The sequence below is a fragment of the Saccopteryx leptura genome, chromosome 5 (genome assembly GCF_036850995.1).
Source record: "Saccopteryx leptura isolate mSacLep1 chromosome 5, mSacLep1_pri_phased_curated, whole genome shotgun sequence".
NCBI lineage: Eukaryota > Metazoa > Chordata > Mammalia > Chiroptera > Emballonuridae > Saccopteryx > Saccopteryx leptura.
This window is the reverse complement of record NC_089507.1, coordinates 213,844,783-213,869,330: the sequence shown is the minus strand read 5'-3', so window position 1 is coordinate 213,869,330 and position 24,548 is coordinate 213,844,783. Positions and strand designations below refer to the sequence as shown.

General features: G+C 52.4%; 3 protein-coding genes across 3 annotated transcripts in view; all 3 read right to left on the bottom strand.

Moving 5' to 3' along the window:
- LOC136406650 (BPI fold-containing family B member 1-like) overlaps window positions 1-24,548 on the bottom strand; it is a 202,438-nt gene that overhangs the window by 11,697 nt on the left and 166,193 nt on the right. The window lies entirely within an intron of this gene.
- LOC136405093 (BPI fold-containing family A member 1-like) overlaps window positions 1-24,548 on the bottom strand; it is a 228,069-nt gene that overhangs the window by 65,610 nt on the left and 137,911 nt on the right. The window lies entirely within an intron of this gene.
- On the bottom strand, window positions 10,480-17,281 carry LOC136405094 (BPI fold-containing family A member 1-like). The gene is made up of 9 exons (XM_066384075.1): window positions 17,244-17,281; window positions 15,712-15,862; window positions 15,405-15,564; window positions 13,982-14,089; window positions 13,525-13,674; window positions 12,581-12,665; window positions 11,913-11,976; window positions 11,459-11,533; window positions 10,480-10,665 (listed from the first exon to the last, which is right to left on the bottom strand). The coding sequence occupies exons 2-8, from the start codon at window positions 15,845-15,847 to the stop codon at window positions 11,493-11,495; spliced, it is 744 nt and encodes a 247-aa protein (XP_066240172.1). The 5' UTR covers window positions 15,848-15,862; window positions 17,244-17,281; the 3' UTR covers window positions 10,480-10,665; window positions 11,459-11,492.

Sequence of the window (24,548 nt, the reverse complement as noted above, 5' to 3'; positions counted from 1 at the left end):
CTTGACTTTGGGGAGACAGTGTGGCGGGTTAGTTAGGTATTAAGAGAGGGGCTGCCTGCGGTGTGGAACAGGAGCAGCCCTCCCTGTCCTGAGGGCTCCCTACCTGCCGGGCTGAGCCTCCAACTCACAAGTTCACCACCCGTCCCTCCATTTTACAGATAAGGATGGAACTCACATGGCCACAGGGACAAGAGGCCAGGATTGGAACTCTGGTCCTTCCCACTCTGAAACTTGTGCTCTTAATTTTTCAGCCACCGTCTCTCAAACCTCTGCCATCTGAGTGCCACCTTCCCCCTGCCGGCCACATCCGCCTCCACATTCTGCAGTATCTACTAACTCTGGAGGACTGCTTACTCAACATATATTTTGGTAAAAGGAATTACGTTTGAAAACTTAAATACACTTGATTTCCTACTTCTAACCGAAGATTCTATAAGCTACCAAAGTGAAAAAAACAACATCGCTTCCCCTAAAACAGGAGGTGACAACGTGACCCTGGTGACAGTAATTTATGTCTATGATTCAGCCTAATGAGTATTTCCATGCCCTTTGCTTGCATTCAGCCAGCTAACCCCACGCTGGTGCCTGGAGGTGGGCACTGTTTTTGGATGAGCCCCCTTCAGGGAGGCGAAATACTTTTCCTTGAGTCACAGTGAAAACAAACAGAAATGCGTTGTTGAGCCTCCTCAGCCAGGGCTTGTGCTGGGACAGGTGTTCTAGGCGCCCTGGCATCCGGCCGAGCCTCTCCTATGGGACGGATTGAGGAAGAGCAGGAAGGCCAATCACTGCCGCCCACCTGGGAGGAGGCAGCCCTGCTTCTGGGAAACTGCACCAAGCTACCTGTCATGCGTCGGGAAATGCTTGGGGCTCTTTCAGTGCGCATGCGCGAACCCAAGTCCAGCTCTTTCCTGATGGGCAGTGCAGGCCCCGAGCCAAGTGCGTCCTCGAACCTCTTTGCACTTTTTCTGGACGCGCGACCTCCCTGGACTGCAAATGTCTTGCTCTTTGCTTGGACGCGCGACCTCCCTGGACTGCAAATGTCTTGCTCTTTGCTTATATGGACTTCCCTGGGGTTTGGAGCGGAGACCGGGGACCCAGCGGGCACCTCCCTCAAAGTCACCCACATGGCATTAGGTTCCTGAGCTAACATTTACTTGCTTAGTCACCAGAGGCAAATTAAGGTCGGTTGAGGCCCTGAGCACAGAAGAAAATATTGGGTCCCTTAAAATAAAGAGGGAAAATAAAAATACATGTGAATTATATTTTTAACTAAATAAAAAATATTATGTACTATTAATGTTTTATTTCCAATAAATTTTAAATATAATATATGTATAATGTAATTAATAATAGCATAATAATAATCACAAAGTTTTGAACTGATAGTTGAACATATGTAAAAGTATAATTATAATTAATGATAGTATATGTGTAACAGGAGTAACAATCTGAAATTTGAACAAAAAAATAGAGTTTTACTTGAAATTAAAATGACAAATGTGAAAATATTTAAATAATTTTTTTCTTGCTTTTCGTTTTGCAAACTTATTAACTATCTGACAGAGACAGAGAGAGGGACAGATAGGGACAGACAGACAGGAAAGGAGAGAGATGAGAAACATCAGTTCTTTGTTGCGGCACCTTAGTTGTTCATTGATTGCTTTCTCATATGTACCTTTACTGGGGGGTGGGGGGGGCTACAGTAGACCGAGTGACCCCTTGCTCAAGTCAGCGACCTTGAGCTTCAAGCCAGAGACTTTTGGGCTCAAGGCAGCGACCATCGCGTCAGGTCTACAATCCCACGCTCAAGCCGGCGACCTCAGGGTTTTTGAACCTGGGTCCTCCGCGTCCCAGTCTGACCCTCTATCCACTGCGCCACCGCCTGGTCAGGCTCCCTAACCCTTTCTTATGAAAGTTTTCAAACAGAGCAAAGGCAGTTTTACAGGTAACACCGTCCATCTACCACCCTCCGACTTCCTGGTCTGATGCCCTTCAACGCCCCCTGCTGCCGTCAGTGTCCCTCCCCCTGAGCACTTCAGCTCGAGTGTCAGGACCCAGAGTTGGACACTTGTCTGCAGCCGGGCTTTCGGCTCAGAGAGGGCCCCGGGTGCACCTTCCTCTGGCCATCCAGAGTCTGATTTCATTCTGCCCAAGACGAACCCCATGAGGTCGGAGTCCTGTGCCGCCGGGGAAGTGGGCGCCATGCCTGTCCTGGCCCTCGAGGTCTAGGTCCAAAACAAGTTGGTGATGACATTGCTGAGGCAACTGGGGACAGGGGGACTTCCGAGGGTGACAGTGGGACTGACAATTCAGGACGGACAGACCCAGGTGGCCGGGCACCTTCCGCCTCTCCCCCGAGGGTCCCAGCCCTCCGGGAGCCGCACAGAGACGGAGAAGCAGAACGACACGGAGCCCAGTGGGACTATCGCTGTAGATGAGACCGACAGCGCTGCCCGAGAGACGCGCCTTCGGTCATTCGTCCGAGTTCTCTCTGGGACCATGAACATGGTGCTGCGAACCTGTCCGGCCTATGGGCTGCAACGGAAGACATTGCAGTCAATACACAATGAAAAGCACAGGTCTTAAGTGTCCGTTCGCTGAGGTTTGACAAGTGCACATGTCTGCATAAGCCAGACCCCTACTAAGAAGCTGAAATTCGTGAGCACCCCAAAAGGTTCCCTTTACACCTCTTTCCAGTCAATTGTCCTCTGACCCCCCACCATGGGAGAGAGGTCTGGTTTTTTTTTTTTTTTTAATGACCAATGATTAGTTTTGTCTGTTCTTGGTCTTCATGTGAATGGACCATAGAGTCTATTGTGTCTGGCTTCTTCTTTCACTCACCGGAACGATGTTGACACTCATCACGTGGTTGCCGCTGTGGAGAGGGGCTCCCTTTTCGCGGGCGTGCAGTATTCCATTGTCAGAGTACATTACAGGGCGTTTATTCACTCTTCTGCCTCTTGATGGGCACCTGAACTATTTCCAGTTTGGGGTTATTATGAATACCATTTCTAGTGAACATTTTTAGACAACCCCCCCCCTTTTTTTTTAATAAGTGTTTTCATTTGTTTTGAATGGAATTGCTGGGTCACTGGGGAGGGTGTGTGTGATTATTTTATATAAAAAACAACAAAAGCCTGACTAGGCGGTGGCGCAGTGGATAGAGCGTCAGACTGGGATGCGGAAGACCCAGGTTCGAGACCCCGAGGTCGCCAGCTTGAGCGAGGGCTCATCTGGTTTGAGAAAAAACTCACCAGCTTGAGCCCAAGGTCGCTGGCTCTAGCAAGGGGTACTTGGTCTGCTGAAGGCCCGTAGTCAAGGCACGTATGAGAAGGCAATCAATAAACAATTAAGGTGTTGCAATGTGCAACAAAAAACTAATGATTGATGCTTCTCATCTCACCGTTCCTGTGTCTGTCCTTGTCTATCCCTCTCTCTGACTCTATCTCTGTCTCTGTAAAAAAAACAAAAAAAACCCCCAAAAAACCCCAACAACATCAAAAAATAAAAATGCCAGAACTTTCACCAAAAGTCATTATACCATTTAACACGTCCACAGTTCTAGTCGCTCCCCTCCCGCACCAGCACGTGGTGTGGTCGGCCTTTTTAATGCTAGCCCTTCTGCTGGGAGTGTCAGGGCCATCTTTTTATAATGTGTGTCCTTGGCTCCCAATGGCTCGAGAGAAAGTCCAGCTCTCAGCTTTAGGTCTGAGCCCCCCTAAGGTCCAGCCCTTCCCTGTCTAGCCTTGCCTTTTCCATCTCCCATTTATTTTTTCTACTCTATCGACCTGTCGTCCTCCCCCCCCCCCCCCACCCCCATGCAACAAGTCATTCATTTTTCTCTGCTTTTACATTGCCTGGCTTTTCAGCCTGGAATGTGCTCCCATTCTCACTCATTTGCTGACATCACAATTGTCTTTTTAGGCTTATCTAAGAGGTTGCCTTCTCCAGGAAGCCTTCTTGGACCTCTCACTCAGAGGAAGTCACTCCTTCCTTAGTGCCATGAGGGTCCTTTCCAGCCACTTCTCCTGCAGCTCTGATCACACTGTTCTGTAACTGTCTCACCATCTAGACTGAGAACTCTGGGAGGGAAGACACCCGTCTGATTTACCTCAGTGTCCGCAGCACCCGGTGTGGGGTCTGCCCATCGTGGGAGCTCCGCCTTCATTCAACAGGATTGACAGCAGCCGCAGTGGCGACTGGAATAGCCGCTGACATCTGTCACACGTGTGCTGGGCCCTGTGTGAAGCACAGCAACCCCCTCGTTTAACGTTTATCACACCCCCTGGGACAGAGCTGTTACCATCCCTGGAACAGAGGAAGAGACCGAGGCTCCGAGAGATGAAGAGGAAACCGCCGGGGCTTGTTCTAGGAAACAGCCAGGGCTTGTTAACGCTACAGTGTGTCTGGGCACCTTCCTACCATTCAGGCATCTGCTCAATGTCCCCTCCTCGGAGGGTCCTCTGACACTTCCTTCCTGCACTCGGCGTCTGCAGCCTTACAGTCGCCCCACTTTTTGACCTTCTTAGCCCCCATCCAGCCAGCAATGACCTTTTTTTACTTATTCATTTATGTGCATATTATCTGCACCCCACTCCCAGCAGTGAGCTCGTGAGAACAGGAAGCCCATTTAAATTTGAATTTTACATAAAAGACGAATACCTTTTTAGTTAAGTATGTGCCACGCAATATTTGGTACGTACTTGCATGAAACACGACTCATTGTTTATTTGAAATTCAAACTTAACTGGGTGTCTTATATTGTTGTTGGTCAATCTGGCAACCCTACTTTAGGCGCCAAAGAAGCACTGAATAGTGTAGGACACCTTGATGTGATTGTGGGGTTTGGGGAATGGTGAAGGCATTTATAATCAGCACCCAACTGGAGAATCACCAGCATTTAAAGTAAATTTAAAGTAAAAACGAAACGCAAACGTGCCAGGTTTGGCTGGATGCTTGTGAATTGGTAACCGCTGGCAAAGAGTTTGGGCTCCAGTTTGACTTCCAGGATTTGAACCCTGGATCCACTGCTCACAAGTTGTATGCTTAGCAGCCTCACCTCTGTGAGAGTTAAATAAAATCTTGTGTTGAAAGGACTTACTTAGCAAGAGTCTTGGCTCACCTTGAATGCTCAATAAATGTTATTCTTGGCTTGACCTGTGGTGGCGTAGTAGATCAAGCCTCCACCCGGAATGCTGAGATCGCCGATTCAAAACCCTGGGCTTGCCCGGTCAAAGCACATATGGGAGTTGATGCTTCCTGCTCCTCCCCCCTTCTCTCTCTCTCTCTCTCTCTCTCTCTCTCTCTCTCTCTCTCTCTCTCTCTTTCTCTCTCTCTCTTGCTCTCGCTCTGTCTCTCTTCTCTAAAATGAATAAAATAAGTAAATAAATAAATGTTATTCTTCAAGATGACTGCTGGGTTGCCATGCAATATCGCCCTCTAGTGGTCATAGGACATATGTGCGAGCGCCGGCGCAAGGTCAGGATCCTGGAGGTCCGGTTCAAGGTATCCAGTCGCCAGGCTAGAGGCGCGTTGGAGGACGAGGACTGGTCCCCAAGTTCCCTGGCTTCTAGTCATCCACAGAACACCCCCACAATTTCTGCCACATACCAGCCACCGTTACCTCTATTAACCAATGCTCCTTTATTCCTTTGTGAACTGAGTCACTGTCTTTAAAGAAATCCATCATAATAGGAAACGTTACAATGTTCAGTTCAAAGCCCCAACATCAACTTTCAGAAATAAAAGTTGAACCATGAGTAGATACAGGTAAGACAGAAGAGTGTCACGTTTCCCTAGGTAATGTAGCAAGAAGAAGAATTAGCCCTGGCCGGTTGGCTCAGCGGTAGAGCGTCGGCCTAGCGTGCGGAGGACCCGGGTTCGATTCCCGGCCAGGGCACACAGGAGAAGCGCCCATTTGCTTCTCCTCCCCTCCGCGGCACTTTCCTCTCTGTCTCTCTCTTCCCCTCCCACAGCCAAGGCTCCATTGGAGCAAAGATGGCCCGGGCGCTGGGGATGGCTCTGTGGCCTCTGCCCCAGGCGCTAGAGTGGCTCTGGTCGCAATATGGCGACGCCCAGGATGGGCAGAGCATCGCCCCCTGGTGGGCAGAGCGTCGCCCCATGGTGGGCGTGCCGGGTGGATCCCGGTCGGGCGCATGCGGGAGTCTGTCTGACTGTCTCTCCCCGTTTCCAGCTTCAGAAAAATGAAAAAAAAAAAAAAAAAAAAGAAGAATTGGATGATTCCCTCTCTCTTCCCCCCCCCCCCCTCTCTCTCTCTTCCCTCCACCCCCATGATGACATGAGGCTCAAATAATTTGCTGGAGACACTAGGCCAGGAAATAGTTGCTGTGGATGCTAATAAAACAGCTGTGTTTCCCAAGCCCTGACGAGGAGCCAGGCACTGAGCTAGGCGCATGCGTTACATGCATTTGCTAATTGAATCCCCAGAAAACCCCTCTGAAATGGGGGTTTCTGCAGACAAGGAGACCGGGGCTCAGACTGCCTGGCTAGCGCAGGGTGTAGGAAGTGACGCATGCGTGCTACTCCTCAGTCTAGCCCTTAATAACGTCCTGCCCATGTGCCGGTGCCCCCTGCGCTGTCTCGGTGACCGTGGAGGTCGGGCATTCCGGATGCTGTAGCTCCAGAGTGGAGCGTGGAGCGAACGTGTGCGTGAGGAATCAGCCTTCACTGTGTTCGGCCCCTGAGCTATCAGGGCTCGGGCCGCGCACTAATACCACGGAAACATCCCTTTTCTTCTTTTCTTTTTTATTATTTTTTTTACAGAGACAGAGAGAGAGAGTCAGAGAGAGGGATAGATAGGGACAGACAGACAGGAACGGAGAGAGATGAGAAGCATCAATCATTAGTTTTTGGTTGTGACACCTTAGTTGTTCATTGATTGCTTTCTCATATGTGCCTTGACCGCGGGCCCTTGCTGGAGCCAGCGACCTTGGGTCCAAGCTGGTGAGCTCTCAAACCAGATGAGCCCGCGTTCAAGCTGGCGACCTCGGCGTCTCGAACCTGGGTCCTCTGCATCCCAGTCCGACGCTCTATCCACTGCACCACCGCCTGGTCAGGCCCTTCTTTTTTTTAAAGTGAGCAAATTCTGAGACATTAGTACTGAAGACGATTAGCAGAAGAATGACACAGGGAGTTGGAAATAGGAAAAAAGACTGAAAGCAGGTAGCAGAGAAACAGTTGAGGTTTTATGATGAAGACTTGGAAAAGAAGGAGTCCAGGAGAGAGTAGAGCCGGGCCCTGGTGAGTCCAGGGGGTGGGGGGTGGGGCGGGGGCAAGTGGGAGAGAGAGCAAGTCAAGCTGCTGAAGTTGGAAATTCGTGGTCAAGCAGAGACGCGGAGCATGTCGAGCAGGTCGTAAGGGGAGGAGCTCAAGTGTGTTTTCTCCTCCGCACTGGCTGACATTTAAGGCACATGTGGCTCAGAGTGGCTGGTCGTTGTGAATGACCCGCCTTCCTCTTTTCTCCTGCGGGCACCTCAGCTGGGTAGGACTCCGGGCTTGATGGGGCCAGTGCCTGCCCCTCCGTGGTCCAGAGGTTTCATGGTTATGGCTAGAGCCTCGGTCTTCACTCCCCCGCTGGACTTAGTGCAGCTCACTGACAATCTCTGATGTTTGCCCTGCTTGTTCGTTGGAGTCTTTCGTGGCCTCTGTAGTCTATGAGAGTGAGTGCCACGGAATGAGGCCGCTCACAGAGCCCGGGATGATGTGCTCACTGAAGAAATACCTCCCAGATTGCCTCATGTCCTGGGGAGGCAGGAGGTCTGCCACCATTTTCACTGACATCCTTTTAGGTGTTTTTCAAAGTGTTAAAAATATCATCACTATTTAAAAGTCATCAATGTGCTCTGATTAACCTGCCACCTCTCAGACTGTTCTGTATCCAGGGGAGTCTTGGAATTGAAGTTGTCTGGGGAGAGGAAATACCCATCTGTGAGCTACAGGGAGTCCAAGGGAGCAGTGGGGAAACGGTCGGTCCTGAGATGGGCAGCAGGTGTGCGTGTGTCCAGGCAGGAATGTGGTGTGGCGCCTGAGATGGGCAGCAGGTGTGTGTGTGTCCAGGCAGGAATGTGGTGTGGCACCTGAGATGGGCAGCAGGTGTGTGTGTGTCCAGGCAGGAATGTGGTGTGGCGCCTGAGATGGGCAGCAGGTGTATGTGTCCAGGCAGGAATGTGGTGTGGCACCTGAGATGGGCAGCGGGTATGTGTGTGTCCAGGCAGGAATGCGGTGTGGCACCTGAGAGGGACAGCAGGTGTGTGTGTGTCCAGGCAGGAATGTGGTGTGGCGCCTGAGATGGGCAGCAGGTGTGTGTGTGTCCAGGCAGGAATGTGGTGTGGCGCCTGAGATGGGCAGCAGGTGTGTGTGTGTCCGGGCAGGAATGTGGTGTGGCGCCTGAGATGGGCAGCGGGTGTGTGTGTGTCCAGGCAGGAATGTGGTGTGGTGCCTGAGATGGGCAGCAGGTGTGTGTGTGTCCAGGCAGGAATGTGGTGTGGCACCTGAGATGGGCAGCGGGTGTGTGTGTGTCCAGGCAGGAATGTGGTGTGGCGCCTGAGATGGGCAGCAGGTGTGTGTGTCTGGGCAGGAATGTGGTGTGGTGCCTGAGATGGGCAGCAGGTGTGTGTGTGTCCAGGCAGGAATGTGGTGTGGTGCCATGATATGGGGGCAGCAGGACCGATTCTGATGGTCCCAGGTGTGTGAGCCTGAACTTATTCACCTGGATTCTTGGAGCCTTAACCAAGGAGGACTGTCATTCTTGACCTAATACCTGCCCCCAAAGAACATGAAGGTAGCTAATGGCTGGATCTTCCCCGAGCCCAGTCAGGTCCTGATGGCTGGTTCCCATTCAGAAAGGTTCTTTGTACTTCAGGTCACGAACTAGATAGACATTCACAATGCTCATGCAGCTCTTTATGGAATCTAACTCCTCATCCTGAGCTTAGAGGTATCCTACTTCTGTGTGTGTGGAAGATGCTTCCTCCCGTGAGTCCTCACCAGAAGACACATGCTGGTTCCCTACAATTAACATTCTTGCCGTCCTGAACTCTGGGACTGTCCTTGCACAATGCCATGTTGGTTGGTGGCAATAGTAGGTGCAGACAGACAGTGGTAGGTCTGGATACAATGTCACATATTTGGCAAAGGACAATCTGAATCTGCTCATTTTCACAAGGTCAATGGCGTCTCCCAAAGAGCAAGGGGCAAGGTTTTTTGTGAAGCCTGGGATGTCTCAGTCCTTATTTGCCCTTTTGTCACTCTGTGACCTTGTGCGAGTCATTCACCTATACCCCGAGGCTCAGTACCCTCACGTGAGGAGTGCAGGGGCTGGGCTAGCCTTCGAAAGGTCTCAAACAGTGAGAGCATATCTATGTTTTATTGGAAGGGATAACCTTCCCCACCCTGGGCATCTGTGTTCTTCTTCCTTCTCGCATTCAATTTTTTCATAAATTGTATCGGCATGAACAGTCTCAACATCCTTAGTTCCTTCCTCTCCTCAATTCCTTTGAATCAGTCTTCCTTCAAAGCTCTGACTCTCATGCGAGGCACCAGTAATCTTTTCATACGCAGCTCCCACGAGCCGTCTCTGTCCCTGCTTTTCTCCAGCCTTGCAGCCGGGAACACTTTGGACCAGTTTGTCCTTCCTCCTACACTTCCTTCGTGTCGTCGTTAGCATCCCCTTGCTGGGAGACCAGAAAAGAGGCCAGCATGGCTGAGTGTAAGAGAGCGGAGGAGTGGTCAGTGACTCGTGTGTCCGTCCGCTACCTGGGCTTTCCCTTGGGGTGTCCCTGGTACTTCTGGACAGTGTGGCCACAGCCAAAGGAGTCATCTTTCTGCTGGAATCAACGCCTCCTCCCCACGTGTCCAGTTATCTTTGGGCTCCCCAACCTGAGACGCGGACGGGAGTCCCACCCGCCCCCTCATCTACCCCGGTCTAGGTCCGCCTCCTGAACATCTCTCGAATCTTTCCTTTTCACTTCTCATGTGGTCTCTTTCTGTGTCATCATCACTTCTGTCTGGAGGGTCACATCGACCCCTAACATCCTCTGCCCCCTAGCATCCTGTCCACCCATTCTGAGGACCACAGAGCCGCCAGTCTGAAAACCACATTCATCTGAACACCCCCCCAGTCCTGCTAAAGCCCGTTAAGATCTCTGATGTAAGGTCCGACTCTGATCTCCAGGGTTCAACCACCCAGGCCGGGGCTCTTTCCATCCCATGAGCCCTCAAGTGATGGTGAAGAATGACAAGGAGCCTGACCTGTGATGGTGCAGTGGATAGAGCGTCAACCTGGAAACGCTGAGGTTGCCGGTTCAAAACCCTGGGCTTACCTGGTCAAGGCACATATGGGAGTTGATGCTTCCTACTCCTCCCCCCTTCTCTCTCTTTCTCTCTCTCTCTATCTCTCCTCTCTATAAGGAATAAATAAAATCTTAAAAAAAAAAAAAAAAAGAATGACAAGGCCCCCTGTGCAGACGGAGAGCAGTTTTATTTGCTGAGGAACATGGAAGGCAACACCGGCCTGGTGGGGAAAGGGGAAGCTGTTTCCTTGGAGAGAAGGCTACTCTGGTTCCCAAACACTGTCCAGTGCATGGGCAGCCTTCTGTGTGTTCTCAGGTGCTGGGCGAGGAGTGGGCTGAGCAGCAGGAAATGAATCTGTTGGGAGACAACTCCGATCAGAATGGGGACGGGAGGTCCCTGACTCTTGTTGCTGTTGGCTCATCGTCAAACCCTCTAGAGCAGTGGTTCTCAACCTTTCTAATGCCGTGACCCTGCAATACAGTTCCTCATGTTGCAGTGACCCCAAACCATAATTTTGGTGGCTACTTCATAACTGTAATTTTGCTACAGTTATGATTCGGAATGTAAATACCTAATATGCATTAGGTATTTTCTGATGGCTTTAGGCGACCCTGCCGGGGTTGCAACCCACAGGTTGAGAACCGCTGCTCTAGAGAGAGGGGAGGAGGCTGAGACGCTGGGGTTAGGGGTTTTGTCTCAGCCATAATGGGAACCCAGGCGTGGGATCCGGGGGCCCCTTGTGCATGTGTTCAAGTGAGTGTGTGTCTGTGTTTTCACAGGCACTTGTGTCTGGCGAGTTGGCATGTGTGTGCGCATGTGTGAGCGTGCTGTTGGGAAAGTGAGTGTCTTTGTATGTGTGTCCGAATGACCATGTGTTTGGGTGTGCATGCACATGTGCTTGTATGCACATGCCTGTGTGCGTGCACCCATGACCATGTGTGTTTCTGTTTGTGACCATGTTGTATTGTTGCCTGTGTCTCTCCACCTCTGTCAGCGTTTCTGTGGACTTCCCTGTGCACAACTGGGCTTGTCAATGTGGCTGTTTTGCTTTCTCTTCAGATGTGACTGTCATAGCCCCCTGCCACCCCTACCAGGGGAAGAGCAGTAGCTTCCCGATTGATCCGGGGGATCTGGGAACAGCACTCACTAGCTCAGCAGAGGCTGGGTCCCTTCAGGAAGGCTTAGACCTTGATGACGAATTTCAGCCCATGGATCAGTTGGTCTGGAAAATGTAAAAGCCACCACGGCTGATCTGAGTGATGGTCTCAGAGAAGGAGTCTGGGCTATTGCACACCCCCCCCCCAGGCCTGATTAGGGGAGTGTGAACTCTGGGGGTCCGGCCCCCCCCTCAGGCGGGGCTCGGTGGGGCCGATGCCTTCTTCCACCCACCAGCCCAGCTGTTCTCGGTGTCGGGGCTGGTGAGGGAGAGACAGGCTCTCTATCTCCCTCCACATTATCTGGATAATTCAAGGCAAAAAGAAATCCGAAATGGAGAGTGCTGCAGCTGGAGGACCGATCTGTCCCGCGGGGCGCAGAGACAGAGCTCCTCGGGGCAGGCCCGCCCTGCGGAGGGGAGAGAGGGCTTGGAAGCAGATACTGACCGGCGGTGTCATGCACCAGGGTCATGTCCAAATTTCCAAGAACGCTGTTGAGCAGAGGGCACACCTGGTGCAGAGGCAGAGAGGGGCGTTAGACGAAGTGGTACCTGAGGGGAGACCTTGGGGGGGCAGCGTCGTTGTCGGATGAAGTCTCTGGGGGAGATTTTCTGTCGTTTCTCTGTGCCTGAGAGCGCTTGTTTCTAAGCATTCTTCCCGGGAAGAGCTCACACTGCCACTGGGCAGAAGAGGCCCCGAGGGCACGTGTGCGATGTGCCCAGTCACACAGCGAGCCAGCGTTCCCTCTGGGACGTGGCGTCTGTTTCTAATGAGGTGGGCTGCCTGGGAGGGGTGACCTTCTGGTGAGAAGAGGCACCGATCACAGGCAGGGAGAGTACGGTCTGCAGCCCTCGGAGGGGTGGACTGGGAGCTAGCTCCTCTGGGCAGGACCGGGGCAGTTCAGCTGTAGTGCGGACATGCTCAGGGCCTGGCCCAGAGCAAGACCTAGTCAATGCAATTGAAGGATGGAAAGAAGGACCATGGAAAGACGGATCAATGGACAAATAGATTTGGACAGAATTTACTCATCAAACTGGGAGGCTCAGAAAAGCTCATTCCAGGGGCCTCTTTCAGCCCAACGAGCTCTAAGACCGCCCCCAATTTCACCCACTTACGGTGCTCTGTACCAGGCCAGGAAGGGTGATATGCAAGAACGGGGTGAGGTTATCCAGAAGGAGTTGAACGGGGAGGAGGCCAACCCTGAAAGAGAAAAGCCACGGGGTGGTGCAGGGGCTCGGGCCTGTGGAGCAGCCTGCAGGGGCCCTTGGGGCCTCACGGGCTCAGCACTAGTGGCTGAAGCAGAGCCCTGCCCGTCCACACCCACAGGCAGCTGAGCGCCAAGGGGCCGAGTCCAAGGGAGTGACACCCTACACAGCCACGCACACCGTGGGACACGCAGGACAAGCGCAGAGTTCCAGCACACAGTAGGCGTCCCCTGAGACTTTGCAGACCCCACAGCTGGATGAGCGGTGCTGAGTGTGTAGGGGTCATGAGGATTCCAGGAGAGGGGACACGTGAAGCATAGTGAGCATGTTCAGTAAAGGTTAGCTAGGGTGGGGACGACTCCTGTCCATCGTGCGTGACCAGTCTGGGGACAGGTAACTAAAATAAGGAACCCAGCTAGGCTCTGTCACTATTTTACCCCTGACTAGGACAAAACACATTCACACCTACTGTCTTACTGGGGTTATCAATCAACAACCTCAACACAGGTCCATATTACAGCTTGGGGAAGTACTGTCCAAGGTCACATAGGAGGCCTTCCACCACTCCCCACGCCCTCTGGTAGATGGAGCTTGAACTCAGATCTCTTGTTGCCTGATCCAGTGCAAAATTGGTCAGCCCAGTTTAAGAAGGGATAAGTCAGTATTTACCCATCCATTTACTCATCCATCCATCCATCCATTCATCCATTTCCCTCCCTCCTATCAATCTTCTCATCCTTTCATCTTTCCACCCTTCCATCCTCCCACTCATCCATTCTCCCATTGTTCTATCTTTCCAACCATCATTCCATTTCATTTCCTCTGGACTGGTGAAGCCACCCCTCTGGCCTTACCCGTCAAGCACGATGATTTTTATGTTGCCAGGGGGGTGAGTGCAGTCGCCAAGGACCAAGTGGATTCTCCCGTTTTCATTTCTGACAGCTACAATTTCTGCAGTGATGTTTAACTTCACATCCAACTTTAACAGACTGGTGACTAAGGACCTGCAGAGGAGATAGTGCCCCCACACGTGCCAGGAAGAGGAGGCTTTTCTCCTTGCCAGGAATGCTAGCATTGCCTCAACCATTCTTGCCCATAGCTCTACTCATGTCATTTCCTAGTAGGAGAAGCCAGGGCTCAAAGAGGTCAGGTGAGTTTCCCGAGTGACTCCAGGTCGCTGGGCATAGCAGCGAACACACTGAACTTGGAAGCTCATGTCTGTTAGACTCCAATGCCCCCTTTTGACTACCCATGGCCGTGAGGGTCTCCTTTGGTTGCCTCCCTTCCCACCGCGCCCTGGGGCCCACTCACGTTTTTACATCGAGGCCCAAGTCCAGAGGGATGTTGACATACAGACGATGGCCATCAGGACTCTGCACGAGGCCGAGTTCCAGCAGCTGGGGACTCTGGATCTGCACACTGCCCGGGAGGTGAAGACAGAAACGATAATTCCTCAAGCCCAAACCTAGAAACCACTTTTAGCCCAATGGTACCCATTCTCAGAGGTGGAACTCCCCATGAGGTGGGGTTGGGGGAGATGGGAGGGCAGTCTTGCAGCAAAAACCACACGGGTTCTGAGTGGAATCAGTCTTCCTCAACCTCCGCACTCGGCCAGAGCCTGACACACCTGTGGCCTTCTCCTCCACTCCAGTTTCTGAGGCATTCTGGGATACAGACTGAATTAGATTTGCATTCTGTCTGGATTGCATTTGCATTCTCTGTGCCAGCCCAAAGCCTTAAAAAGAAAAGGGCTACTCCATATTGGTTGACTTTCTGGGCTGATGAGCAGGTGAGTAGGTGATTAGGTGAGCAGATGTGGGAAGAGTAAGAGGTTAGATGGAAGGAAAGATGGACTGATGGATGGATGGATGGATGGGTAAGTAGATGAGTGGATGATGTATGAGGCAAGTGGAGTAAGTTCTTAACAAACGTTCATGGGTAGGAATCACTCATCCTGCTGTGACTTTCAATGGCAGGGTTAATCAACAATGTTTACCCAGGAGACCAAGAAGCAGGGAGTCAGAGAGCGTGGAAGGGGGGCGGAAGGACACCCTTCTGGACCAGCCGTTGTGCCAGGTTGTCACATCCTGGCCTGTCCTCCCAGCCAGTCTTCCCTGTGGGTACCAGGGCTTTACTTCATAAACAGAGAAACCGATGGGGCTGAGAAAGCCAGGGGGACGTTTGGAAGTCAAACGGAAGGCTATCTATCTGTCTTTAAGTCAGGGGCAAGCAGCTGGGTGGGCAGGAGTCTTGGAAACGGCTGTGACCCGGCCTTGTCGAGGACCCAGGTTGGCCAGCCCACTGAATCAAGCTTCCCATTATTCCGTCTCGCTTAAGGGCTCTCATGTGTCTCTTGGGAAACACCCTATTAGATCACTCCGTGGGCACCGCATTGACGGTGTGATTGAGAACAGCAGTTTACACTCTCCTGCTGACATCAAAGGCCACTTGTGTGCTAAGGGGACTCCACAGACGCGTCCAAATTACCACGTTTAGTGAGAAAAACCTTGACTGGGGAATGAAGTAAAGGAGAATGAAGTAAATGAGAGTGGCTGGTTCATGAGGAGGAGGGTGGGTGTTCCCTGACGGACCATCCGTAAGGAGGGGCTCAGACTGAGTTCCAGTCTCCTGCGGAGACCAGATCTCTCCCTCCTTCCGGCCGCTGCCTGGGGTGACCGGATCTCCAGCGGGAGTCTTCCGGGGGACACCAAGGCCCCACGTTAGGGCTACTCACTCGACGATGTTTTTCAGGAAAGAGAGCTGGGATGTCAGTCTCCCAAGCAGGCCTCCAACCAGGCCACCTGAATTGTCCCTTCCCAAGTTTAGGATGTTCAAGAGTGGGAGATTTCTGAGATTATCCAGCAGACCTCCGGAGAGCAGGCCATTGCTGAGGGCTGGAAACGGGGAGAGGAGTTCTCAGGGGTCAGGTGTGACCATGTCGGCCCCTCAGCCCCTCTCCCCGATCACCTTGGCTTCTCCCCCCACCAGAGGGTCAGACACACACACAGCCCTGGAGAGGCTCGTCACAGATGCTCACTTACCACCTGTCAAGCTTCCAGCAAGATCTGTGGGCTTTGAAACTAAAGGTAGGACTGGATCCAGACCCAAGGGCAGCCCTTGCTGCTGGGCGGTGGCCAGCAGCCCACAGAAGACAACGAGGCCCCTGATTTGAAACATCTTCTCTCTTGGTGTCTGTGGACAGAATGACAAGGAACAAAGCAGCACGTATACCAGAGAGAAATGCACCCACCGCCTGCCCCGGCCCCGGGAGCGCCGGGGAGAGAAGAGCCGTAGCTGACACTGCTCAGCATCGCGTCTGTGCCTGGCCTCAGCTGCGCTAGGCGCATGCGCGGAGTGGTTTCGTCTTCACCACGCTCTAAGGTTGGGCGCTAATCCTCTGCATTGCCCAGGCGAGGAAATCGGGTCTCATGAGTGTAGGTAACTTCCCCCAAGGTCACAAGTACACATGGGGATAAGATTTGAAGCCAGTCTGACATAGAGGTTTCTGTTAAAATTAAGTGACCGTCAGACTCACTCTCTAATGGGACTTGCTTGCGATGGCTTACCTCAGTGCCCCTAGTCCCTGCTCTTGAGACAGAGCAAATAAAGACCTAAACATGCCCAGTGGCTGAGAAACTGAACAGTTTTTTGGTCCTGGTCCAGCCTGTGCAAGTCAGACTATCCAGAGGCCACGTGGTCATAGACACAGTCTTATCCAGATCAGTGCTGGGGAAATCCTAGGCCATTCAAAATCTTCATCACACAAGGAGAATCAGGGGACCAGAGAAGGGTAGTAAACTTCTCAAGATCACACAGCAAATCGATGGCAGAGCTGTGGTCGGAAGTAGGTCTCTGAACTTGGCTGCCTTTTGAATCTGTCTCCTCCCAGCTGTCCCCACCCTCCCCCCAGGCTTACTTGGCAACCAGGAAAGGTGTCCGGAGCTGGAGCTGGTCCCTACACTTTGGAGGCACCTGGCAATCTGGGTCAGAATTTCATCAAGGGATCATCTGTGGTGTAGCCGATTGAAACTGAAAGGGCTTTTTGATCCAAAGAGCCAGTGGTGGCCTCTCTGGGGATCGGGTCCTCTGAATCTCTTCTGGGAAACAGACCTTGTATGAATCCACTGGAAGCTAAGGACCCTAGTTCCAGAAACATGCATCAAAATGCATAAAATCGGGTGGCTCTTAGGGGGTTTGTGGACGATGGCCTGAATCCACCATGGCAGCCTCAAGCTGAAAGTCACGCCATGGAGATGTTGACGCAGGGCACAAAGCGCGTGCCCACGGGAGAATTCCAGGGACAGGCGCACCTGTAGCCACGTGCCGCCCATCGCCATCACACTCCCCCTTCTCCATTTCTACAGTCCAGCGCTTCTATACGGACATTACCGCTCTCTTAGGGAAGCAGAGTGAATGGCCGCCCCATGCCCCTGAAAATGGCCAGCGCTGTTTCTTTTAGAAGCGCCCCCCCCCTCCATGAGTGATCCTAAAGCCTAGTCAGCCAGCAAGGAGCCTGGCACCCCTGCCGCCCCTGCCAGGGCCGCAGAGCGGGAGCAGAACTCGCTGGCCTCACCTGGGCTTCGCAGAGGTCCCGGCGGCTGTCCTGGTCACCTCTCCCCTCTCCAGCTCGCTTCTGCCGAGGGAGGCGGCCTCTTTTATAGCGTGGGGATAAGGAAACACGCAGCTGGGTGGTGGGATTTGGGAGAATTGAGAATTCCGCAATCTAGTGATGCCTTTCAGGGATCTCCAAAGTAAATAATTGCCAATCATATTAGTAGGTGGAACAGTTAAGCCATTTGATCGACAAATTAAACAGAGGAAAACCTGAGACAGGGATGTTACTCAAGACTTCACGTGGTTTTCATGAGCGGGGCTGAGGCTGGGACGCGCGGGCATGGTCAGATGGTCAGAAGTGGCCCGGGGTGGGGGGGTCAAGCTTGGAACACGCGGAGAGGCAGACACCTGGAGCTAAGGACCCTTGTCCCGGAAACATGCATCAAAATGCATAAAATTAGGTGGCTGTTAGGAGGTTTGTGGATGACGGCCTGAATCCACAATCGCACTCCTGGTTCAGTTCTTTTTCTCCAATTAGAGGACTCTTGCTCCCCAAGTGACAAAGGGAGTCAAGGTGCCTCTGATTTCCCTTTATCCGGGGCCGTCTGGTCTCACCGGAACCCTGGGAAGGAGGGGTCGCGGCTCCTGCTTTGCAGAGGAGGAAACCGAGGCCCCGTGGGGATACGTGTCCCCAAAGACACGGAGAGGATCTGGCAGAGTGAGGGGCACTGCTCATTGGATGCTGGTAACAATACGAACAGTGTCAACGGATAACACGGAACCGTCTCTGCCCGCCGGGACCGCGTGCTCTTCACAGGCAGCATCTCAGGAATCCTCGCAGCCCTGCGTGAGGTGGGAGCGAGCGCTCCCATTTTCCACGGGGGAAACTGAGGCTCAGCGTGGGAGAGGACATACGCAGAGTTGTGTGGTGGATGTGGGCCTGAGCCGTTCACACTCTAGCCCTTCTCTGAATCACCGTGCTGTACATTCACCTGACGTGTATCTTCTGATTTTTCCCGCATCTGTGAATTTCCTGCTGGCCTGACATTTCGCTTCCCTGTTCCGGGAAACTCCTGCCAGGTTCCCAGGCCCGGGGGATGCTGTGGCATCCTGGGTTCTGCCTGTACCCTTTCTTCTTCCCTTCCTCAAATGAAGTAATAAGGCATTTGTCCCCACAACTCGGGCCCCTGGAGTCTATTTTGCAGATGGAAAGACTGAGGCATGGAGCAATCTAGGTCTTAGACCAGTGGGGAGCAGATGTCACCCTGCAAAACCCAACACCTATAAGCAACAGAAAGAAAGGAGGAACGCACATTTACTGAACACCTCGGGCAGGGGGAGGGGCTCTCCTTCCTCGAACCTCGTCTTCCTCAGGAGTGGTTGGCATTGTTTTCATTCAAATGGCAGATAAGGAGACCAAGGTTCAGGGAGGGTGACTACCTCCCAGGGACACACAGTGAATGAGTCATGGAGTCAGAACTCGCCCCTGTGGCTTGTCACCCCTGTCATCAGTGAGCCACGCTGCTTTCCCTCATTCCAGGCCTTCCCTGAAACGGCTCCTACTTCCTGTGAGAGTCCAGCGATGCCCCCGAGGGGCCAGGGCCGTGGCTTTCAACTCAATTATCCATTCAAGCACTTGCTAGAACCTTCCCAGAGCTTGCATGTCGTCAGTCATTCTCAGAGGGGTCCCATTTTTTGTTATCTTGGTGTAACTCGTATGGGTTGGGCCAGGCTGCTACTATCTTTGCGGGAAAACTGAGGCAGACACGTCAAGGGCCTGCTTCAAGCTTGTACAGTCAGTCACCGGACAGGCAATGTCCTTGGTTTGCAGACAGGAGTCTGCACAGGCCTGCTGGCGGACAGAGGGGACGGATTTGGGCGCAGAGTGCCCTGGTTCAAATCCTGTGACCCTGGACAAGTCGCCGTAGTGCCTTGAACTTCAGTGTCCTCCTCTTTAAAATGATGGTCGTGGCGGGTCATGTCCGGAGAGCTGGGAGAAGCTTAGTTCAGAAACTCAAGTGTCTGGGCAGTTTTCTTCCTAATGCATCTGTAGTTTAGTTACCATTCCAAATGCCATTTTCTGGGTGATGGAAACGTCTCCACTTCCCCCCCGGGGTTGCATTTCTGTCCCAGGGGCTTCCTGTGTGCCGCGGCATCTGGAGGAGGCTGCCCTGTCCCTGTTTTCACCAGAAATACCAAGACGCTCACAAGCTGTCGGCCCCTAGACTGCCGAGAGGCTGGGAGTCGCTCCAGTCCGAAAGGCCCTTAGGATGTACCAGTCACTTCTTCCTTCCTTGTTAGACACCCCAAATTGGTCTGCTGTGACTCAATTCCTTGGGTCTCAAGCAGGACCATGGGGGGCTACCCCAGCCCATCTGCTCGGACCCACCTAGACCCCCCAGGTAAACTTCCTTCCCCGGGGTGTGGGCCTCTCTCCTGGGCTCTGGAAGGGGACACAGGCACAGATGCCCTCTGTTCTCGAATCCTGTGTTATCAACTGTGCCATCTGTTGTCCTATGACAAGTTTTGCCTGGGGAGTAGCCAGAGCACAGGACACTTTCCAGAACCCACCAGAAGCGTGTTCTCCTCAGCTTCTCTTGGACTCTCACATCCCACCAACCCGATGTGGGGAATGTTCTAGTCTCAGGGCAGGAAACGTTGCTTTATTTCATTGTATATGTGATACTCTTGACGTATCCTGCCTATGCCCTGGGTTTTGAAATAAAAAAACCCAGTCTTAAAAAGCAAACAAACCCACAGTAAAATTGCCTTTTTTGTCCTCTGGAGTGTAGTTCTATAAATTTTAATGCACGTGTGGTTTTATCCCCGCCATCATAGTCGGGATGTAGAGTAGTTCCATCACCCCCAAACACCCTCACACTGTCCTCTCAGAGTCCCCCCTCCGCCCCCTTCCTGGTGAGCAGTGGTCTGTTCTGTCCCTACTGACTCGTCAAAGGTCCAGGCACCTTCCCTCCGCTCCTGCTGAAGCTGCCCCTTTATGAAGCCACAGGCGCTGCCTGTCCCATTGCCACAGGCAGGGCGAAGGCCGTGGAAGGACACGCCGTGGACATTTGAAGACAAGTGTTCCCCACATTGGTAATGTCTGTGCCTCCCCAACGTGTTTCTCAGAAATGCAGGTGGTGCCCTTTTCTCCTGACCTGACTACGATTGAGAACCTTTATCGATGGTGTTTGTGGCTCAAGAGATCCCAGTTTGAAGGGCAAAGTTAGTTTTTTCCAAAGGCTCTGACCTGCCCAAGGTCTGTTCTCCAGAACCTGGGAGCGGGACGCTGGTTCTGTTCCTCAGAGCTAGGTCAGGGCAGGGGCCGAGTGTGAGGGGCTCTTCAGTGGTTTTGTTGAGGGACAGAGGGCAAAAGGGTTCACGGGGAGCTGGGTGCCCCGACTCGGATGCGAAAAGGTATTTTTGCCTAAGGCAAATTCTACTTCCCTTGGAGAGTAACCTTCCCTTCTACCTTTACAGCTGACAATAATAAAGGCTTTTTATGGGATACGAGAGCTTTATGCCATTTCTAATAACCCTGTGGGACACGGAGGACAGTCAGCTGTCCAGAGCCACCTCTGCTAGGAAGAAGTGAATTCAGGCTGTCCCCCCGGGGCTGTTTGGCTTTTGTGCTCATAAACCTCAAGAGCCGGTTTGTGTCAACTGTTCCTTGTAAAGTAAACAAACCATTTGATTTAACATTCTAATCACCAGATAGCTTGAAGGTTGGAACACGTCCCCTCCCACAGGCAGCAATCAGGACTGGTGATGGGCATCTGAGGTCAAGGGTGGTCTTGTAGGACTGAGCCCTCAACCGTGGGATCAGAGGCTGTCTCCAGACAGCGTCAGAGCGGAGCTGAAGTGGAGGAGGCCCAGCTGGTGTCAGAGAACGGCTTGGTGGGCGAAAATCCACGCAGGCTGCAGGTGGTGTCAGAGTCGTTAGACCCGAAGGTGTCCAGCAGAGAACAGCAGATGCAGAGCTGAGCAGAGCCCAAGCCCAGAAAGGAGTGGTGTTGGTAGACACAGGGCTTTTCAGGAAGACCTGGACGACTAAGCCGAATGAAAGAGAGCCGTGCCCTGGGAATAAAGATGCCCCCACTCCGCCCCGAGGAGGAACAGCAAAATTAGAGCATTTCTACCCTAATGAAATATACATCTAAGCCTCAGCAGGATCAAAGCCATGCACGTGTTCTCTATTTTCCTGCTGTCTTGCTTTCTCTTTGGAACAAAATAACATCATTCAGAGCCTCTACAATTTCTCACCACGATGTCCAGCATCCAATAAAAGAATAACAAGGCATGCTAAGATAAAATGGGAAATGGACTGAAATCTAAGAAATATTTTTAATTACGCCATCTAACAGACCCACGGGGAATTCAGATATTCCAGCACTGAGCAGGCAACAGGGCAGGCAGCCCACCAAGGATGAGAAGAGGACCTGATTCCTTCAGCACTTGGGATGTGCCTTGGAGGCCCCAGGTAAGTCGAGTCAGTGTCAGGGTCAGTCTGAGATTCTCTGTGGAGCTGAAGGGTTTGGGGGTGGGGGAAAACCAGGGACTCCTCTGGACGTATTCCTAACCACCCCAATTCCACTTCCATTTACAGATGGGAAACTGAGGCTCAGAGCAGGGCTATGCTTTTTCTGAGACACCCATATTTAGTGCACCCAGCTTCCCTGCCTTTAAGTCGTGTGTACTTTACTCTGTACCTCAATAAATAAAGTTTCTGAATATTCAACAAGTATTTTGAAAAATTGCTTAACCCAAGGCCACTAAATGGAAGCTCATTTTGGACTTGCTAGTCAGTGGTTCTCTTCATCCCTCCCTGGTTCTGACAGTGCCTTTAGGAAAACGCACAGACTAACAGAGCCGAGGAAGGACAGGGTGGCCAAGGGGCATTTTTAGAAGCCCAGAGAGAGGGGTCTACACTAAATCTTTGCAACAGCCCTGTCCTATGAGACATGTATCAACACACTTATTTTAAAGAGCAGGAAATAGAAGCGTGGAGAGCTGAGGGCACCTGCCCACCCTCCCCTCTCCCTTTAAAGAACTCTTTCATTTTTGAGAGCAGAAACAGACCTAACAGAAGGCTTCTCTCCCCAACCTTCTTAGGCTGGGTCTTCCTAAAGAGTTATTTAAAGTGGGCTGACCCGGCTTTTGTTTTCCTCTCCTGGTTTTTCTTAATCGGATGCCAGACACGATGGCTGTAGCTCAGCAGCTATTTTATCAGCATGAGCACGAAAGCCACAACCCAGGGGTAGCAGAGGAGAAAGCTGGCGGATGCCCTATGCCAGTGTACCCTTCTCCCTCTGGACATCTCGTCAGCACTGAAGCTGCTGTTTCTCGTGTTCTGTGCTAGAGCCAGCACCAATTTGTCACTGGGCAACACTCACGAAAAGCTTCAGTCTGGCTTGGTGTCTGATAAAAAGGCAGGTTCGAGAGGGTCGTTGCGTTGTGCTCACCTGGATTTCTGCAGGGGACAGTGGAGGAGCTCTGGGTCTCCGTCAGTTGATTCCTGCTGGGTTCTGCAGTGGGGCTGACTTCATATATAGCGAGTGACCCCATAGCCGTGGAGAGGTGGCGCTGAATGATTGACAGCTGAGAAACTGATGAGAAGCCGTCCTTCTCACTGTGTCCATCCCACAAATTCCAAAGCAAACATTCCCTACAGGAGGCCCCAGGGGTCAGGATGTAAGGACTCACTCAAGCTGGGTGTGTCAATATTATATTTCATACTGTACATCACGGACATCACCAGATGCAGAGGTGCAGAGAACGTGGAGGACACGGAGAATTTGGGAGATGGTGCTTGTCTCTCATTCGCTCTGTGTCCTGCTTTGAGATGGTCTCCTCATCTGTGTCATGATGGAGGGAGGCCTGGGGACAGGAGTGACCGAGGAAGCCACTCTGTCTGCTGAGCGTGGAGGTCAGGGAGGTGGTGTCCGGGCCTCAGTTCAGGAAGCCTTGAGTTCTCGCGGGGCTCTGCCCAGTCTCGCTGTTTGACACTGGCCACTCTGATGCCCTTTCTGAGCCTCAGTTTCCCCATCTGAAATAATAGTGGTGGTCGCTATTATCGACAGGTAGTTTCCACAAACACTTGTGCAACCTTCCTAGCGTCCCTAGGATATAAACACTATTATTAGTCTCATTTTATAGCACAAGGAAGCTGCGACTCAAGATTAACAATTTTTGCCTGAGGTCATAGAGCTAGTCTACAGTAGAGTCAGGTTTTACATCTAGTTCTGTCTTCTGCCCAAGCCTGTAACCTGGACACCGTATCACAGATTTCTCCTTTTAGAGCAGAACGGAGGCCTCCTCGGTGGGCCAGGCGAACCGTCTCTGCCGCACTGAGAAGTCGTTGCCGTGGCATCATTGTCAGGCGCAGTCAAAGGGGCTCTTCAGAGAAGCAATGTGACCTGTCCGAGGTCACACAGCTAGTTAGCACCGATGAGGTCAGACCAGGTCAGCAGAGCCCCTGAGTCCCCTGTCTTCCCCTGCACCGCCCCGTCCTCCAATGTCTGGCGTGACCTAGGCACCCGGTGACTGTCTGATGAATCAGTGAATGGTCGTCCCCTTAGAACTTTACTGTTTTCTGCATTTTGGAATTACGGAGAGAAATCAGACCTAAGTCTTGCCTCCTAGGGACTCACTGTCTGTTGAGGTTGACAGACTTGGTCGGCCAGGGTGTAGGTCTTCATTTAGCTATGGATTTTTTATTTTTCTGTCTGATCACTGTTGTATCCCTGGGATCAAGCATGCTGGGCCTGGAATAGTAGGTTCTCAGTAAACTTTTGTTGAATGAATGAGTGATGAGAAGGAGCCTTAAAGAAGAAGGTCCCAGTAAAAGGATCCGCATGTGCAAAGGTGTAGCAGTGAGAAAATACACGGTGTGTTGATGGAGGGGCGGGTCCTTCAGAGAGACTACGGGGCAGAGGGCTGCAGCGTGGAGCAGGGTGGGGCAGCGGAGAGGACAAGTGGGGCCTAGAGTGACGTCCAGGAGTTGGCTCTTCATCCACAGGGCACTGGAGGACCCCTGGGAGGAGTGGGGGTGGGGCTGGAGGACACGGCCAGATACCAGACTAGAAAGTGACTTTTGCTCTCAGAGCACGGAATGAAGGAGGTGAGGTCCAGCCAGGGGCCGCCGGAGCACGCTCCTGCAATGTCCTAGGGAGCGACCCAGGAGCTGGGACAGCGCAGGATGGAGCGAGGGTGGGGGGGGGGGCTGCCAGGAGTTCCTGATGGGAGCGGGTGGAGGTGGGCTGCAGGGGTGGAAGGGGAGGAGCCTGGTTTCTTTCTCAAAAGGGGGAGGTGCATCCCTGGGAGG

Coding starts and splice junctions, on each gene's coding strand:
- LOC136405094 (XM_066384075.1), bottom strand. CDS start 15,847: ATGTTTCAAATCAGGGGCCTCGTTGTCTTCTGTGGGCTGCTGGCCACC. Junction 15,565..15,711: donor TGCTGGAAGCTTGACAGGTG/GTAAGTGAGCAT, acceptor CCCCGTTTCCAG/CCCTCAGCAATGGCCTGCTC. Junction 12,666..13,524: donor AAAATCATCGTGCTTGACGG/GTAAGGCCAGAG, acceptor TTTCTCTTTCAG/GGTTGGCCTCCTCCCCGTTC.